This window comes from Hemitrygon akajei, chromosome 8 (genome assembly GCF_048418815.1).
Source record: "Hemitrygon akajei chromosome 8, sHemAka1.3, whole genome shotgun sequence".
NCBI classification, from domain to species: Eukaryota; Metazoa; Chordata; class Chondrichthyes; order Myliobatiformes; family Dasyatidae; genus Hemitrygon; species Hemitrygon akajei.
Genome location: NC_133131.1, coordinates 117,930,265 through 117,946,411, shown reverse-complemented (window position 1 = coordinate 117,946,411; position 16,147 = coordinate 117,930,265). Strand labels below are relative to the sequence as shown.

At 39.5% G+C, this 16,147-nt stretch overlaps 1 protein-coding gene across 3 annotated transcripts in view; it reads right to left on the bottom strand.

The window, feature by feature from the left end:
• The window catches only part of LOC140732184 (ras-related protein Rab-5A), a 42,527-nt gene extending 26,383 nt beyond the window's left edge, over positions 1 to 16,144 (bottom strand). The window contains exons 1-2 of one of the 3 annotated variants that reach the window (XM_073054442.1): positions 16,008 to 16,144; positions 8,534 to 8,766 (exon numbers count right to left, since the gene is read on the bottom strand). In XM_073054442.1, coding sequence (XP_072910543.1) covers positions 8,534 to 8,699 — 166 coding nt within the window. In that variant the 5' untranslated portion in view covers positions 8,700 to 8,766; positions 16,008 to 16,144. Of the gene's footprint in view, positions 1 to 8,533; positions 8,767 to 15,816; positions 15,835 to 15,937 lie in introns of those variants that run through there. The other 2 variants (XM_073054443.1, XM_073054444.1) reach the window with 2 other exon arrangements.
• Positions 16,145 to 16,147: the final 3 nt, after the last annotated feature.

Genomic DNA, 16,147 nt, shown 5'->3' with positions numbered 1-16,147 from the left:
GAGTCTCCTGTAGCATCTGCTTGATGACAACAGCAACTGGACAATGAAAATGCTTTGTGTGGATGTGCTCAATAGTGAGGAGGTCTTTACCCATGCTGGGCAGGGCATATCCACTAATTTTTGTAGGATTTCTGTTCAAGGCCATTGGTATTTCCATACCAAGCTACAATGCAGCCAGTCAATATACTTTCCACTACAGATCTACAGAAGTTTGTCAAAGTTCTAGATGTCATGCTGAATCTTTGCAAACTCCTAAGGAAGTAAAGGTGCTGTTGTGCTTTCTTCATAATCGCATTTACATGCTAGGCCCAACTGTCGAGCATCCTTCATTGATGCAAGTTTAGTCCAGTATTGCCACTTCACCCATGAGATATACTAGATAACCACGGCAATCTTTATTAAAATCTGCTATGTGCTAAAGACACAACCCGGAGAACACCAGACATAGAGATTTATGATTGTATTCAAAGTTTCCTTGAACAGGTGGTGTAACAGCTCCATGGTTCCCTGGAAATTTAAGGCCAGTGGAGAAGGAGCAAGAATATTCAGAACCTCAAGGCTGAAGACACAAAACAGCCCTGCCTAAGCACCAAAAAAAGGGACCACCTCATAAATTATCAATCTGCTGCCCTTCCAATGACCATGTGCACCAGCAGCTTGATGGGGGGAGGGGTGATTTCATCTGTAGTTCTCACATTACCTATCTCTAAAGAAGAATGGAAGCAGATCATCCTTGAAACTGAGTGATTGGCTCTGGTGACGAGCAAGCTAGCGCAAGTAAGTGATTAGGTGTTACCCTCTCAGGGCTGTAAATAATCTTGTAATTTGCCATGCAGAGGCTCCCTCCTCAGAGAAGAAAAACTACTCCCCCAAACCTGAGATAAGAGCAATGTTATTACAACAGCCAGTTCCCCAGGGGTTAGGGTCTGAACGTGGTTATGCTCTGCAGGCTGCTGCCTAATATTCAGACACCAGTCAGGAGTCTCTGGCAGTTTTTGTCAGTCACATTTAAACAGGTATGGGTAGCAATGGCTATTCAATTTATGATGATGCTCGTGTCTAACTCACAAATACATAACATGCATAAGCACACGATAAAAGGCCAATCCTGATATGAGATGAAGACAACCACTGGTTTACTGGAGCAATACTTTTGTTACTTGAATTGTTCTTAAGGCATCCTATACCACTCAGCTCAGTGCTACTTGGAGTGTCAGACATAACCCTCACACCTCTACATCCCCATCGGTAGCAAACTTAACAATCTGCAGCAGTTCAATGAAGTTATTCACCACCACATCCTCAAAAACAATTAGGGTTGGGCAATACGTTATAGCCATACCAGCAGCACCCGCATTCCAAAAAATCTTTAAAAAATACAGGTTGCTTGACTGCCAGGACATCTTCTCAAACACTTTGCACATAGCTGGTGGTTCACTGGGCGTGTCTCAGCCTGTTATCATGGGTGAGCAACAGTTGATGCTGGTTATAAATGGTTCCTGTGGTGAGGATGGATCTATGAACTCCATGCCCTTCTGTTCAAAATGCCCAGCGTTTACACCTTTAGCATCCATTACACTTAAAATTCTCTCATCTTTTTCTCTGTATTGATCATCATTACATTTTTGGCAACATTCCAAAACACTAATTCCAAAGCATCCTTTAAACAAAATCATAGCATACAGCATATAAAACCGATAAAATTATACTTTCTTCAAGAGTTTTTTGCCTATCCTGATTGTCCTGTGCTGCTACATGTACTAACTCCCTAGGGTCTTAGCTGTCTGCCACTGTAAAAATCATAGCTAGAATTCTCCTCTTTCCACTGGCTAAACACCTATTCGCCCTCAAGTCTAGATGGATTCTGTCCAGAGGCACAATGGATATGACCTTTACTGCCCATCAATGACAAGTGAAATACCAGGAATAACATCAGTGTAGTCTCTTTTGACCTCAAAATTCAGTACATCTGTGGATACACAGAAATTCACCCTCATCTTATGTCTGCTTCATAATGGCATGCAAATTATAATCTGAAATAAAACAGACTCATTTTCAAGGCAGTTTGGTGTTGGGCCAGCATATAGGAGCAAGGTAAGTGGTGTTGCCCAGTGTCAGTAAAGCTATACTGGCAACTTCAGGAAGGAGAGCGAACATGTGACAGTCTATAATGTGGGAAAATCAGCACTGGAGAGAGTCAGCAGCTTTAATTCCTGGGAATTTTCATGTCAGATGACTTGTCCTAGCCCAGGATATTTTCTTATTAGGTCAAGAGGTTCGGCTTCTGATCGAACACTAATGAACATCTACAGATGTACTGTTGAAAGTATTGACTGGTTTCAATGTTGTCTGGAATGGCAAAATGAATATTCAGGAATGAAAGAAGCTGCAAGGAGTAGTGACTCAGCACCACAAGCACATCCTTCACCCACCCCATATCTGTAGTCTTTATAGGAGGCATTGCTTCAAGGTAGCACTCACATCTACCATTATGAAGTGAAAGAGAGGTTGGTTATAGTTAGAATCACCCACTGCAATTCACCTACTGTCACAACAAGGTCTACAGTGGATGCAATCTCACTGGCTCTCCAATCTATTTTGGAGCACCTAGACAACAGCAAAACATACATCAGGCTTTTACTATTCACAGCTTGGCATTCAATATCATCCCCTCAGTATTAATCACCAGGCTTCTAAACCTCCCTTGAACTGGATCCTCAACTTTCTCATTGGGAGGCCAGTCAGGAAAGACTGGTGATGGCATCTTCTGATAACATGGGTGCAGCTCAAGAATGTGTGCTTAACGCACTGTTTGACTGTATACAGTCATGACTGCACAGCTAAACACAGCTCAAACATTCATAAATTTGATGAAACCATTGTTGTGGTAGAATCTCAAAATGATGATAAAGCAGTGTACAGGAGTGAGACAAATTGGCTTTTTGATTGGTGCCACAACATTCGCACACTCAAAATTAGCAGGACCAAGACGATTTGTGGATTTTAGGAAGGGGAAGCTAGGAGAAAACACGGCAATCCTAATTGAGGGGCCAATGGTGGAAAGTGTGAATAGCTTGATGTTCCTGGGTGTCAGTCATCTCAGAGGATATATCCTAGGTCCAACACATTGATGCAATCATGAAGACTGCACATCAGAAGCTCTACGCCATTAGGAATTTGAAGAGATGTGGTATTCAAAGACTCTTGCAAGTTTCTATAGATGTACAATGAAGAGTATTTTGACTGGTTGCATTACAGCCTGATATGGGGGTTTCAATGCATAGGATTGAAAGAGGCTGCCAAGTGTGTAGACACAGTCAGATTCATTATGGCCACAACCCTCCCCACTATCAAGGACATCTTCAAGAGGCAGTATCTATCACAAAGAACTCTCACCATCTGGGACATGCCCTCTTCTTGTTACCACCATCAACGAGGTAGTACAGGAGGTGAACCCAACCTCAATGGTTCAGAACTTTCTTTTCTTCCTCATCAGATTTATGAAAAGTCCATGAGTGCAACATTTTTATTCCATTAACACACACAAAATGCTGGTGGAACGCAGCAGGCCAGGCAGCATCTATAGGGAGAAGCACTGTTGACGTTTCTGGCCGAGACCCTTCTATTCTATTAATTGTTCTCTACATTTATTTTGTAATTTATATTAATTGTATGCCTTTAGCACTGTACTGTTAGTGCAGAACAACAGATTTCACATAAGATGGCAAAAATAAACCTGATCCTGATTTGTATGCCAAATGAAACAGGAACTATTTGAAATCTATTATAGAAAAGGTAAACTAATTTTTTTCCTCAAAGGTTTCCAAAGTACAATATCCCTATCAAGTACAGAAATCCATAGGCTGCAACTATTCAAAATAGAGGAGAAACCTGAAGTCAATTCACAGGCAGCTCATGAAAACCCAGCATAAAACAGAAAAAGTCCACCTCTCCAAAACTGACCATCCACAGGAAGTTTGCAAATACCACACCACCTTTAGGAGCTTCAGCTCCAGGAAACTCAAGCAGGAACAGTTAATTCACAATTCCATGGACTGCTGAGAAGAGTTCACTAGTGGTTGTAAATGGAAATGAAAACCTTGGAAGGTAACTTCGTGCAGCTTGTGTTCAGAAAAACATGGAGAAGGCATCATACTACTTAGGTTCAAAACAGTAGCAATGTCACTTGTGGAGTAGCAGAGGTGGGTATTTTGAGTGTTCTTGGCTTAAGACAGTAAGATCATGCCACATAATGAACTACTATTCAACTAGCATCATGTCAATCCCGACAGGTTGCCATTTGCCAAGATACCTTGAACCCTTTTGTACACTAATTCACTGAATGCTGATTATTGCTTATGGGGGAGATAGGACAGGACAAAGTGCTTCATCAAGCACCTTCATCCACCTGTCATAACAGATAGGATCTTCCATTGCCCTGCCATTCTAATTTCACTTCTCAATCCAACACTGACATGGAAGTCCAGAACCTCCTTTATTGCCAAGTTGAAGGCAATTAGATTAGATGCAGATTAGAGGAACAACATGTCATACTCCATTTGGTAGACTCCAACCTAACAGCATCAACACATTTCTCCAACTTCCATAGCCACTCCCCCCTCACCCTCCACTGTTTTCCCTTATCCCTCTGGCTCTTTTACCACTTCTTTTCCCTGTATCGCTCATCACCCACACCCTCCCTCTGGTTCCCCATCTGCTTCTTATTCAATGGTCTACTGTCCTGTACTATCAGAGTCCATCTTGTTCAGCCCTTTGCCTCTTTCACCTATTACCTCCAAGCTTCTAACATCATTTCCATTCCACCCCCACCTACATACTTGTCCCTCTCACAGGATTCACCTGTCACCTGCCATCTTGTGCTACTCATCCCCCCCCCCCACACTTGCTTTTGTCCTTTCTTTTCAGTCTCAATAAATGGCATCAGCTCGAAAGGTTAATTGTTCATTTCCCTCCATAGATGCTGTCTGCAGCCTCGAGTCTCCATAAACAAATAAGGATGGAGTACAGAGTACTAATCAATAAGCTTAAAAACCTGGGCATCTGTACATCCATCTGCAACTAAATCCTTGACTTCCTTGTCCAGACACCACAACCAGTGCAGATTGGTAGTAACCTCACCGCTGGCAGTCAACACAGGCGCACTTCATGGTTGCGTGCTTAGCCCACTGCTCTACTCTCTGCACTCACGACTGTGTGGTTAAGGCACAGCTCAAACACTAGCTACTAATTTGCCTATGACACCACTATTGTTGGCAGAATTCTCCTTGTCACCACCTAACAAGTGGGATATACTGGCTGTGAGTGATGTTGCAACAACATCAGCAAGACTTAGCAACTGATTGTGGACTTCAGGAAGAGCAAATCAGGAAAATACACAGCAGTGCTCATTGAGGGGTAAGCACTGGAAAGGGTGAACAGCTTCTACTTCCCAAGTGTCAATAAACATCTCAGATGATTTATTCTGGGCCCAACAGAATGATTCAAACAAGAAAAAGTCATCCCAGTGGCTCCAGCTTATTAGGAGTTTGAGGATATTTGTTGCGTCAAATTCTCTAGCAAATTTCTACATATGTACAGTGGAGAACATTGACTGACTACATTACTGCCTGGCATGGAGACTCCAATGCACAGGATCACAAGACATTACAGAGGATTGCAAACTCAGCCAGCTCCATCTTGACACAATCCTTTCACCATTGAGGATAATCATGAGTGCGTCAGGGAAGAGGCATCCATCTTAAAAGTAATGTCACCATCCAGGACATGTCCCCTTCTCATTACTACTGGTGGGAAGGAGGTACATGAGCCTGAAAACCCACAATCAATGTTTTCGAAAAGAGCTTCTTCCCTTCCGTAATCAGATTTCTGAAAGGTCCACAAAACCCACACTCGCCATTTCTCTTTCGGACGATTTATTTTTTGTAACCCATTGTAATTTTTGTCTTACACAGTACTGCTGCCACAAAATAACAAATTTCACAACATATGTCATGATAATAAACCTGATTCTGAAGTTATTGGTCAGCAAGAGATAGAAGTGCACTTATTTTGTAATGAGTGCTGCAGCTGGTAAACATTTGAACAAAAAAAAACTTCAGTTGGCCATTTGGTTGTCCATTTAATAAGATCCTGTATCTTTCTTTTTTTAGCTGGGTGCCACTTTCTTGTGTTAACCCTGTATCTCTCCCCCCCCCCCCCCATTCTCTTATTACCTAATCATCTTGAATATAGTTAGGAACTGACCCTCCCCAGTGTCTTAGATAAAGAATTCCCTTGTGCCTCTAAACAAATTTCTTCCCATGCCTGACTTGTCATTTTGACACCATGGCTCATTCTAGATACACCAGCCAAGATATCCTTTCAGCACTCTATCCATGTCATTAAGATTTGACACCTGACTTATACATATGTAGAATATCCTACACATATGAAATCTTTTTCCTTTCTCTCAGTCACCATTTTAAAAATTCTGTCCACTTTCATGTTGAGCATTGCATCAGTGAATCCCAGTTCTTAATGTCTACATATACCACAAGGCTGATGTGTACTTCAAGTGACATGATTTGCAATTAAGTATAACATATTGGAAAAAGGAATTAAGTTGGTGTATCTTTTAGTCAAAGAACACAGACATAGTGGACCTTATAACCTCCTCCTGTGTCATAAATTTCACCCGAATTGAATACTGAACATCCTGATTTTTCCTCTCAGCACAAAGATATAAAGATCATACTTTTTTAAAACTTACTGTTGTGCTAATCTGTATAGACAATAACTCTCCTTTGGTCAAACAATAGCTTCCTACAATGGACATACACTACACTTTATAATTAGATTAGGTAATTAATGCATTTAATGCTTGGCTTAAAATGCTTCATTTTGAACATGTTTATTTTGTTAATTTTGTATTTCCACGCTATGAATGCATACAAGGTAGAGGCGGAAAAAAGACTGCTTCTTTGATTCTAAGAGCATAAGCTTTTATCGATTAATAATTTATTTACTGTACCAATATTCTGCAAACAATGATGTAAAATTCCACAGCCAATTCTAGAGCTAGGCCGTCATAGTAAAAAAAAAGGATTTAAATGTTTAAAGCCTAAAATATTGAATAATGTAGTTAATTTTACTTAGGATGAGAGTTTGAAACAGGACAAATGACACAATCACAAAATATATTTGTAGCTTTGGCCAGTGTTCTGATTTTGTAGAAATGGGAAAAAAGTTTGATTGAAGATGTTTAAATAGTTACGACGTTCTTAAATTAGTCATCAGGACAATGGAAGTGGTAAGAATGGGTAATTCAAGAAAAGTTTTCAATATTGGTTATCGTAAAAGTCAACAATGAAGGATGGATGGACAATAGTTTAATTGCAATGATGTCAACTGTTCATAGACCTGTCAAGAACAGCTTAGTAGCATATATAGAGGAAGTAAAAAAAACAATTTTAAGGTGAAATGGGGAGAAAGGAAAAATGATGCTTAATGGCAATACAAATAGGCTAATGGTCAGTGAAGGAATCCACTCTAGAGGTAGAAGTGAAAAAACAAGAATTGCAGTTCTCAGAAGAGATAGAACTAAGACTATGCAGGATTGAGGATCTGAAGCAGGAGATGGAAGATCTTGTCATCAATAAAAGTCTGGTAAACAAGTAGCTCTTCAGTAGTGAGGTAATAGTGACAGCACTTTCCCAATGCAATCACTGGAGAAGCCGGTGCCCTTTTATCTCCTGCTTTCCCACCATCCTACATATCCTTCCAAATGAAGCGTTAATTTCCATTTAGAATAGGATACCTCTGAAGTAGGAGCTCTAAATCAAGAAAGCAACAATTTCTCCTGCACAAAAGCAGCAATGTTTTAACATTAAGTTTGATCATTTATTAATTTAGCTGCTTAGCATGAGCTATTTCCTGCCTTATTTTCACAATGGAAAAACTAGAATTCTTCCAGCCAAAGCTGTAATTTTGTTGAGCAATAAAATAGCTGGGAATATGCTTAAGAAAGTTTTTAACTTTTTGAAACTCCCTTATGAAAGTTGTGTGACAATCTGCAAGAGGGTGGAAAATAATGTATATAGATTGAGCATCCTTTATCTGAAATGCTTGGGGATGTGACCCTAGTCTAAACATGAAATCCATTTACATTATATACAGCTTATACCTATACTCTGATGGTAATTTTATATAATATTTCAAATAATTTTGTGCTGTAGGTGGTGACTGCTCCAATACCACACTTTTCTGTTAGATGGTGCCAACAGGGCCCTACTCAGGGTATGTGAGTTCACTTCTCAGAACTGTGGTGTGCAGGCCTGCCTATCACCTAGGAACCTTCCCACACCTTGTGGAATTTTCCAACTGTGGCATTATGTCAGTGCTCAAAAAAAAGTTTGGATTTCGGAGGTTTTTGGATAATCCGTGTTCAGCCTATACTTCATGGGACACAATCGAAATACTGAACTGAAACTTTTGATTATTTGAATATAATTCTAAAAAGGCGAAACAAACTTACCACCAATAGTACTCTCTTGGTATTCATGGAACTGTCCCTTCACAAAGCGAAGTACTAAACTAGATTTTCCAACAGCAGACTCTCCAAGTAGAACTAGCTTGAACTGGCAGATTTTGTTAGCAGCAGCTAATCCATTGGGTCTCACTGCACCTCCCCGATTTGCCATGTCCTAATTTGTCACCAGAATCGCTTATTCCAAACTAGTATTCAATCCTCGTTTTATTAGTTTCAGGCTACAAGAGAAAACAGGACATTTTATGAAGTAATGGCAAACTTAATTAAATCAATTACTATTTCACATTCCAATCTTACTGTTTTGCTGGATTAAGGAGATAAACAATTTGCCCGTGCTGCAGCAAAATATGAAAAGTATAAAAATTATTCTGAAAATCTATTACAGGGAATACACAACAGGTTATTTTTTTGATGAGGACAATCCCAAACCCAAAGCACGTAACAGGCCCTAAACCCAGACAGATAAAAGCCAAATTATTTCCCTTCTACCAAGATGTTCTTCTCTTAGTTATCTCCCAAAAGACAACTTTAATTATTCACTTATTTTAAATGGGTCAAAAGACCATCAATAACTGTTCTTATTATTTCCTGACAGTAATTGAAGAGTAAAGATGTCAAAAATTTAAAATTTTTAAAGCTAAATTAGAAAGGATAAGAGGGAAAAGAAGAAAGCAATTCATTATTTCCGAAGAACATTTACTTGGCAACCTTCGCTTACATGGAAGGTGGTCCTAAAAACTATTCTAGAGAATTCAAAGACTCATTTGACAGTTGCACTATCTTGTGCAATAGAGAGAACAATATGACCCTTTTTCAGAGTGGATACCCATTGGTTTTAAGTACATTGATGAAAGTCAGCTTTGAAATAAGTGCATCCAAGTTCCAATTTTGGTGCAGAAAAAAAATCAAGGTATATTTAAAAAAAATCAAATTCACATAGTTACACAACTGATAACGTTATCTCAAACCCTAATATCCAAGCATTCAATTTTTGGATACAAGGCTGTGATAAGATCTAATGATGTTTTTTTAAAAAAACCTACATTAGATATTTGTCTGAGACACGAGATGCTGGAAATCCAGAATAACACCTACAAAGTACTGGCAATCAGCAAGTCAGACAGGATCCATGGAAAGGAATCGTTGGTGTTCTGTGCTGAGACATTGACTGTTTAATCCTTTTCATTGATGCTACCTGACCTACTAAGCTCCTCCAGCATTTTGTATGTATTTGTCTGAGATCTATTCATATTTACTTAATCCTAACTTGTAACCTTCAGACTACTGCATTCCCCATCCAAAAGCAACTATCGTGAAATGTCATCACTAGCAATTCCACCTTCCTCATGCACACTCCCCTCCCTCCCCTCATTACTGAATCAACTGCAGTACCTTAAGATTCTGAACAATTTTACACCAAACCACCTCATTTATTTAGTGGTGTGCTTTTCAGGTTCTAAAAATACTGAGTACAATTATATTATTTATTTTAGGTGCTCATTATGCTGACCTACAAAAAGTCTGCTTAAAATACAATATGCTGGACCTGATACCAACAATTAAAAGAAAATTGCTCTATATTCACGATGTAGCAAAATTAATGAAATGTATTATATTACTTTTGATAGTCTTAGATTCTTTAATTCTCAAAGTCTCTTTTATAGTTTTCAAGTCTGGTGGAATTTAATTATTATTATTTGCATAATATTGCTGCTTAGTTAAACAAAACAGACATCTATGTTTCAAGCATATGCTTTCTTTGATTCAAATTAGTCATACAAATAACATAAACTAGCATTTTTGAGAGCTAACAATTCAGCCTGTTTCCGGTTGTAAAGTTCATGTCCTATGTTTTTATTTTTAACCTTATCATGGTCTTGACCCATGCAGTATATTCTAATACTAAATGCTTAACAGACCCAATTCATTATTTATTACTAAACGTGCTTATGGTCATAATCGGAAAAATGGATTAGGCCACAAAAAGCAAAAAAAAATCTTAACTGAATCTGAATAAATTGATGTGAATACTGGCCCAATCTTTATAAATGCTATGGCATGCTACATTTTAGAAGAGAGCAGTACAGTCCCTTCTACCCACAACGTTGTGTTGACCTTTAAAAACCAATCTAACCCCTCCCTCCCAGTCATCCATTTTACTTTTTCATCCATGTACCTGAGACTATTTAATGTCTCTGATGTATCTGCCTTACCACCCCAGCAGCACCTTCCACACACTTCCACTCTATTTAAAATATGTACCTGACATTCCCCCTATACATTCTTCCAATCACATTAAAATTATGCCCTCCTCTTATAAGCTATAACTGCACTGGGAAAAACTCTTCAGCCATCCACTCTGTTCACACCCCTTATCCATCTCTATTAAGTCACCTCTCATTCTCAGTCAATCCAAAGTGAAAAGCAACAGCTTAGTCAATCTTCATATGACATGTTCTCTAATCCAAGCAGCATCCTGGTAAATCTCCTCTGCACCCTCTCTAAAGCTTCCACATCTTTCCTATAATGAGGCACCAAAACTGAACACAATATTCTAAATGGTCTAACTAGTTTTATAGAGCTGCAACATCTTGCAGTTCTTGAACTCAATTTCCCCAACATTATATGCCTTCTTAAACATCCTATCAAACTGTGTGGTAACTGCCTGGCTAGATCCTTCAAGACAATGATTTTCAATTATGTAACTATTCAAAATAACTTTAAAGCATTAACCAATATTATCAACCACATACATTAAAACATTTTGACCTGCTGAAAATTTGCAATATTTACTGTTTTTTTGTGACAGTTAACATTCAGAACAGGTAGAAAAATCATAATTAGAAACAGGTTTAATATCACTAAAATATGTTGTTAAACTTGCTGTTTTGCAGCATCAACACAGTACAATAATTAAAACATTTACAAATTACATATATACTAGTACAAAAAGAGAGCAAAAATGGTAAGGTGGTATTTTTGGGTTGTTTCATTGTCCATTCAAAAATCTGCTGGCAAAGGGGAAGGAATTGTTTCTAACAAATTGAGTGTGTCTTCAGGTTCCTGTACCTCCTCTCTGATGGTAGTAACAAGAGAGTGTGTCCTGGCTGACAGGGATCTTTAATGATGGAAGCTGCCTATCTGAAGAATCACTGTTTGATGATGTTCTCGATGCGAGGAATCAGCTGGCTGAGTTTGCAGCTTTTTCAGATCCTATGCAGTGGCTCCTCCATATTTAGACAACCAATTGGAATGGGCTCTAAAGAACATCTGTACAAATTTCTTAGTCTTTGGTGACATATCAAGTCTCCTCAAACTTCTAAAATATAACTGCTGACATGACTTCTTCATAATTGTATCAATGTTGGTCAAGGATAGATCCTCAAAGATGCTGACTTGAGGACAGGTGCTTGTTTCCTGGACTTCACTTTTCTGAAAATCACAATCAATTTCTTGATCTTACTGATGCTGAAAGTAAGGTTATTGCTACAACACAACTCAAGCAGCTGATCTATCTCACTCCTGTATGCCTCGTCATGAGATTTTGACAACAGTGGTGTAATTGAAAAATTTATAGATGGTGTTTGAGCTGTGCCTAGCCACACATATCATGGGTATGGAGAGAGTAGAGCAATGGGCTAAGCACCCATCTTTGAGATGTGCTGACGTTGACTTTGGGCAAGAAGGAGATGTTATTTCTGATCCGCAATGACTGTGGTCTCCTGATGAGCAAGTTAAGGATTCAGTTGCACAAGGGGATACAGAGGCCCAGGGTTTGAAGCTTGATTAGTAGTGCTCAACACTGAGCTGTAATCAATAAACAAAAGATTGTAGGTATTACTGTTGTCCAGGTGGTCCATGGCCAAGTGAAGACCCAACAAGATGACATGAGCTGTAGACTTATAGTGGAGTAGGCAAATTGCAGGTCTAGTTCCTTGTATAGGCAAGTTAATTCTAGACATGCCCGACTCTCTAAGCACTTCATTATACATTAGATGTGAATGCAACTGGGCACGCTGCTCTTCTTGGGCACAGGTATGATTGACACCTTTTTGAAGCAGGTGGGAACCTCCAACTGTAGCAGTGAGATTGAAGATGCATAAAATGCAGTGATTAATGTGATATTTATCTGAAATTGATGCTCTTCAATTTGTTTTACAAATATAACCATTTACAGTCAAAATTTAAAATAAAAAAAATTAAACAGTGGAAGTTAACTCAAGTGTTTAATATGCTGTAACATATAGGACAACCACATAGCTCCATTACATTTTACTTTAGTTCAAACACACACTGTTTTTAAAAACAGATTTTTTAAAAAAATTCAGTAATAATACTGGCAAACCAAGTTCTTCATAAAATTGCTAATTAACAAGGCCTATCAAGCCACAAAAATATTTGATCATTCTAGCCAATGCCCTATTACCAATGATGAAATTATCAAATTTAAGCTTGTGCAAATAGCAAGACAGAGAGCTTATAGGACAGGAGATTAATATCCAGATGTTTCCACTAGTAGGAGAATCCTGAATGTGGGAAAATCAAGATGGGGGGAAGGGGGGAAAACAGTGATAATTTAAAACTGAATTGCATGGGAACAACTTTTTACAGAATAGGGAAGTTCCAGAATTTTTTAACCCAAAGTTTGTTGAGGTTAGATCAATGGTATTATTTAAAGTAAGATATTTTTGAAAGATCAGGAAATCAGGGAATTGACTGCTATAAGTAAGACACAGAAGAAATTTGCCCTAGTGCAGATTACATTGAATGACAGACCAGGCTCAAGTGGCTGAATGGTTTACACCTACCATTTTTTTTATATATGATCTCCTCTAACAGCGGGAAATTAAAAGCAGCCAGTGACAAAGGATTAATCAAGTGCAGAGGAAGTATTAGCATAAACAGGTTTCCAGAGCAAATGACGAGTCAGGATAGAGGTGGGACAAATTTTCAAGGTGGAAACATATCTTGGTGACGCCATAGTCCACAGTTCAGTCAAACATAACACCGATATTCAGTTTTAGATGTATCCAGGGAGGGTGGCAGATTCAGTGATGAACGAATGGAGTGTGTGAATTGAACCTAAGGTCACACACGCCTTTGGTCTTCTCAAAACTGAAAGGGAATTTCACCAAATACATGAGGTTAGACCAATAGCAAAATGCTTACTGTAAGAAAGGCAAGACAATTTGTTCCTGGTAGTTTAAAGTTACGTAAAGAAACATCTTAAGCAATGATGAGAAAAACTGAGATGAGATACTGGACAAAAATCCACTTCATGACTATTATGACCCACCAGAGCAGCATAAACACCGACTGAGATTATTTGAGAAATAGCCCCAGTATCCATCACTACTTAACACCCTGCCACAATTCAAATTTGACAAATGGCCCATGGGTATTTCATTAAAAGTTTACGGGAATAATAGAATCATTCGTTCCATTGCTCACAGAACCCTTCAAAAAGCAAAGTAAATGTATTATCAATATGCATATTGATATCATATACAACTCAGTTTCATTCTCTTGTAGGCATTCAGAGTCGATACAAGAAACAATAGAATTAATGAAACACCACACCCAACAGGACACCCAATGTGCAAAAGACAAACAATACAAATACAAAAGGGAAAAAAATAATAAACGAGCAGTAAGTATTGAGAACATGAGATGAAGAGTCTTGAAATTGCATCCATAGGTTGTGTGAACAGTTCAATGATGAGGTGAGTGATGCTGAATGAAGTTATCCCCTCTCAAACAAGAGGCTGATGGTTGAGGGGTAATAAATGTACCTGAACCTGCTGATGTGGGTCCTGAGGCTCCTGTACCTCCTTCCCGATGGTAGCAGTGAGAAAACAACATGGCTTGGATGGTGCAGGTTGTTGCTGATGGATGCTGCTTTCCTGCAACAGCGGTCCATGCAGGTTGTGCTCAATGGTGAGAAGACTTTTCCTGTGACGGACTGGGCAGTATGGGAAAGTCCTTCCCAGCACTGAACACATCTATACATAATTGTGTGATAGGAAAGCCACATCCATTGTCGGAGTCTCCCACTTCCAGGATATGCTCTCTTCTTGCTGCTGCCATCAGGAAGGTGGTACAGGAGCCTCAGGACTTACACCACCAGGTTCAGGAACAGTTATTACCCCTCAACCATTAGGATTTTGAAGCAAAGGGGATAACTTCACTTGAAATGTTCCCACAACCTATGGACTCACTTTCAAGGACTCTTCATCTCATGTTATCGATATTTATTGCTAAATTTATTATTTTTTTCTTTTTGTATTTGCACAGTTTGTTGTCTTTTGCACACTGGCTGAATGCAAAAATTGGTTCTGTTGTCGTTAATATTCTATAATGGATTTAATTGAAAACCATAGACATAGGGCAAAAAAAACCCCATTCTTATAGTCATTCATCAGCAAAAAAAAATCTGCAAAAATGAAAATAGTGCATTGAGGAAGTCATGGCCATTTACAAGATCTACTAAAAACAAGAAATTGGCTGATTATGATTGTTTGGAGCTTCCACAAAGTTTCAATTAACTCATTAGAAGCAAATCAAAGAATCTTAGACATCAAAGTTACCTTAGTGCTGATTGATAAAAAGGATTGATGTTTATGACTAGAACATAATTAGTGCTTCCAGCATTTTCAGGTTTCTAGCTTTCATTCACTCAACGTTGCCAGTTAACACACCAAGAAACCACATCCACGCCATCTAATTCTCATCACAAACTGCACAGCATATAAACTGAAGTCGGACAATTTTACTTCAATACACTAGGGCAGTAATTTATTCATTCGAAGAGTATGGACGTCACTGTCCTTTTAATGAGTTTAAAATATCCCACAGATAACTCACGAATAGGTTTAAAATATGTCGATTTTCTGTGCGACTGGCGTTTATTTACTTTTAATTACTTGCGTTTAACTGATTAAGAACGTGCATTGAAACATTTGTAGATTTCTGGGTCACTGGAATAGCAACACTGTCCTGACCCGTCTATGGATAAACCCACCACCACCAGTCGAAGTTTAAATTAATAAGTAAAATTGAAACCAGAAAAAGATCTTGGCTCGGGTTGCGCCGCTGACGTCATTCCTGCCTTGCAACAAAAACATTGGGGCCCAGGGCAGCATCGAGGAAGCCGGCCCTCAAAGCGGCCTGGCCGTCACACCATAGCAGTGCCACTTGCCCCAGTCAAACCCCACCCACCCCTCAACACTCTTCCCCGGTCTCCCTCTCTCCCCCCCCCCCCAACTCACCCCACCCCGACAACCAGTCGACGCAGGCGGGGAGACGCCATTTTGCCTTCTAAAATGCAGCGAAGTGAACGCAAGCGTCAATCGGCGGAGAGGAAGAGAGGGTTGCGCCTCCGGTACCTACCTGACACCACCCTCCTCTTTCCCGATCTTACAGAACGCCGATGTGCTGCCGCGGCCCGCCGAAAGCTTACCGGCTGAAGGAGGCGCTGCGCTTTCCGGTCGGCCGCTCCCTCCACCCGATGGCTATGACATTAATGGGTGTCCAGCGACTGCCCGCCCGAGCGCAGCGCCGCGCCGCACAAACGCCCGCCTGCACCGGAACTCATTCACA